The 3,552-nt window shown below is 54.1% G+C and overlaps 1 protein-coding gene across 1 annotated transcript in view; it reads left to right on the top strand.

The window, feature by feature from the left end:
• Positions 1–1,607, top strand: part of LOC130582616 (dual specificity protein phosphatase 22-A-like) — a 14,100-nt gene extending 12,493 nt beyond the window's left edge. The window contains exon 7 of the mRNA XM_057381433.1: positions 303–1,607. Within this exon, the coding sequence (XP_057237416.1) occupies positions 303–509 (207 nt within the window). The 3' untranslated portion in view covers positions 510–1,607. The remainder of the gene's footprint in view (positions 1–302) is intronic.
• The last annotated feature ends 1,945 nt before the right edge of the window (positions 1,608–3,552 follow it).

The raw sequence follows: 3,552 nt of genomic DNA, 5'->3' as shown, positions 1-3,552 counted from the left end.
TGGGGTGATCCACTGCATCTGTGGGGTGATCCACTGCATCTCTGGGGTGATCCACTGCATCTGTGGGGTGATCCACTGCATCTGTGGGGTGATCCACTGCATCTGTGGGGTGATGAGCGTGAGATCCCGTGGGATTGGGACCGTGCTGCATGCTGGATATGCCGGGGGAGAGGCTGTGGAGGGCTGGAATTGCTTGGCTCGCTGCTTTCCATGGGAGCTGCCACAGCTCCGCTCTCTCTCTCTGGGGTCTCTCAGCATTTTCGCATGACCCTGACGGCCTCTTCCCACTTTTTTCCTGGCAGTACCGCGCTTGGATCCGCCGGGATTACGGCAGGAACCCYTTCCAGGACCAGGAGGAGCTGCAGCGCTTGCTGGGCCAGCAGCAGGAGGGGCAGAAGGAGCAGCATCTGGCGAGCAGGGATCGCTCCTGGCACCGCTCGCCCGCTGCCACCTTCCCTCCGCCGTGCCACGCAGGTGGCGCCGGTGGCAGCAGATGGATGAACAGATAAGCAGCAGGCTGTTCCCGGGCAGGCGTTGGCCCCGGGGCTTGGAAAACTCCGTTTTCCCTTTGCCAAGCACCTCCAGGGATTCGTGTCTAGGGCACAAAGCTGCGGGGTCCTGCCGGGGGCTCCGGGGTGGGAGCGAGGGGACAGGACCCAGAGCTTCCCCTCTCGGTGGTGACAGTGTCCCTCGGTGGTGACAGTGTCCCTCGGTGGTGACAGTGTCCCTCTGTGCCCCATTTCCCTCATTCCCAGCGGATTAGGGCCACTTTTCCACCCTCAGAGCAGCAGCCAGCCCCGTTCCTCTCTCCTCATTTTGGGATCTGGGTGCTCCTCCGGCAGGGCACGGGAATGGGGGTGCAGATTTTGGGAACCCCTGGTGGGATGAGTTGGAGAGAGGCCCCCGTGCCCTCTGCTTCCCCGAGGAGGGAGGGATGGATCCCGGGATTTGGGGRTGCTGCTGAGCCCCTGCTGGATCCCAGTGGGGTGGGGAGTGGGGCTGGAGGCTCTTGGGGACTGCCCCTTTTTGTGTGTGGATTTTCCCARCACAGCCTGTCCTCGGCAGGTGAAAATCCAGCATTTTCCTTATCCCAGCGATGATAAAATCCAGTGATTCCAGAGGCTGCCTGTCCCACTGCCCCCATCCCTGGAGCGGTTTGAGGTTTTCCCTGAGCCCCATGTGAACATCCCTGCTTGCAAAAGAAGCCAAAATCTTGGTCGGACTCACTSAACACACGGACTGATTTAACTCTGTACCTCTCCCAAAACCTTTTTAAAACCTAAAACCTGCAGCCTTTCCAATTTTCCATCCCAAACTCTCATCGTGCTTTTCCAGAGCTTTCTTTGGCAGGAATTCCCCCCATCTGCCTCGTCAGKAGGGTCCCATCCCATGGATTCATCCCCTCTATGTGGAAACCTTCAACCCTTCTGTGCCATCTCGGCCTTTTGCTATAAATACCTTATTTGTCTACTCATAAATGTCCGTTCTGCAATTCCTTCTAAGAAAAAAAAAAAGGGATTAAAAACATTTCTAGGAATTCTCCTAATGAAGATTTCTGGGTACTCGTGGTGTGACAGCACCAGGGGTGACTGTCCCAGCTTCTAATAAAGAAGAGAGTGATTCAAATCGTGAGGGTGGCTGGACTTGATTTGTGGCKTTCCTGGTGGGAATACAGAGATGGACTGAAATGACCGCTCTGCTTYCCATTATTCTTGATGAGAACCGCCAGCAAAACGAAAAATTTWAAATATTCAGCGTTTAGCCACGATGTATAGAATTCCACTGGGGGGGGGAAAAAAAGGGTTTTCCACCCATTTTTTTAGGTGGAGGAAACGGTCCCTGTGGCTGTTTTTCCACATGGAAATAATGCCATGGTTTGTGCCCGTGTGGGAAAGCAATTAATGAGATCAAAGCTGYTGATGGAGAGGACCGAAGGGAGGCTGAGCAAACGGGATCGATATTGGATTTAAAGACTCTGTCATCGTTTCAAAAAGCAGAAAATTGGAACTCGCAGGCAGGAAGAGAAAAGAGWAGAAAGTGGGAGTTAATAGGAAGTCATCGGAGATGGGTGATAAGCAGAGATTAGCTTTGCAGGAGGTGTGATAACCGCTCCCGCCCGATGGCCCTGCCCCTCCCGGCTGTCCCGGGATTCCGACATCCCCCGGGGAGCGGCGGCACCGGAGCAAAACTCGGGAAAATCTCCCCGGTTTTGGGGAATCGCAGGGAGCGCTCCCCGGGAGCTGCGGCACGCTCCGTGCCTGACATCGCATCAACGACCGGGTCCAAAAAACTCCCCCCAACCCGAATTTCCCTGGAATTCAGGGTGAATTTCTCCATTTTCCCACTCTGCCCTCCATCAGTGGGAGCTGAGGTGGCTTTAGGAGTTCTGGGAGCTGGGAGGCAAACCCCGAACAGGTAAAACCGGGCTGATTTCCTCCTCCTSCTGCCTTGCCAAGGGAATCTCACGCTTGGCTGTTCACCTCGGCTGTCCCACATCAGCTTTCCCGAAATCCTGGTGCCTCTGGCACGGGCGGAGGGCTCTGTTGGAGCGCGATTGAGCTTCCCGAGGTGCTGCCGACACGGGGAAACCGTTCCCGACAAATTCCTGGCCCTGCTGGCATCCTCACCTTCCCTTCCCAGCAGCGAACAGAGCTGTGAGGCATCTCCCAGCCTGCTCCAAGTGCCACAGAACCCATTTGGARGGGTTTAATATTTTATCCTCCCACGGGCAATTTCGATTTCACCTTTCCAGGCTGCCCATGAGGCTGCAGAGCCAAACTGAAGCTGGGAATGATAAAGTCACCTCGCTCCATTGAAAGGAATCTCTAGGTCTTTGATMTCCMGAGGGGATGGAGAGTTTGATGATGKAAAAACCCTTGAAAATGTCAYMAATTTACCAGAACTTTTACAAAATAGTTTTTTTACAGGGAGGGAGTCCCCATCTGCCAGAGGGAGGTGTTGATGCAAACTCCCTGCRGAGCTTAATTCGTATTTTTGGTCAAAAAAGAGAATTTATCCTCCTGACTGTATCTGATTGCAGATGTTTTTGGCTCTCCRCAGATCTCCCGGGGGAGGGATGCAGTGAGGATCAGTCGGGTGTTTAAAAACAAAGCCCATTACAGCCGTTCTTCATTAGAACTGACAGGGAAGGTTGTGCACCTCAGAGCGTTATTTTTATTAAACCATCTGTGCCCTTCCATACATTTCCCATTTCTCTGTAYTACCCACGTGGGAGTCGTTATGGTTTTCTTCCAAGAAATGTGTGTGTAATCTGGTAATCCCAAAAAAAACCCCTCTGAAGTCAGGCTGCAGATGGTCCTTCACGCTCTGGTGGCCCTGGCTGGGTTTGGTTGGGMTGGGTTGGAGCTGCTGGGCACGGTCAGGGCACCAAATCCATCTTGGGAACAGTGGGAACTGCTGGGGAAGGGAGGGAGAGAGTGATTCAGGATTGGGGGTTGATCCAGAAATGAACTGGGAACTGCCTGAGGAGGGGCTAAACTGGGATCGGGGAGATTGGGACTGGGACTGGACCAATCTGGGATAGGGGAGATG

Source organism: Malurus melanocephalus, unplaced genomic scaffold, assembly GCF_030028575.1.
Source record: "Malurus melanocephalus ecotype Western Australia unplaced genomic scaffold, MMel_1.1 scaffold_510, whole genome shotgun sequence".
NCBI lineage: Eukaryota > Metazoa > Chordata > Aves > Passeriformes > Maluridae > Malurus > Malurus melanocephalus.
This window is presented reverse-complemented; position numbering and strand designations above follow the sequence as displayed.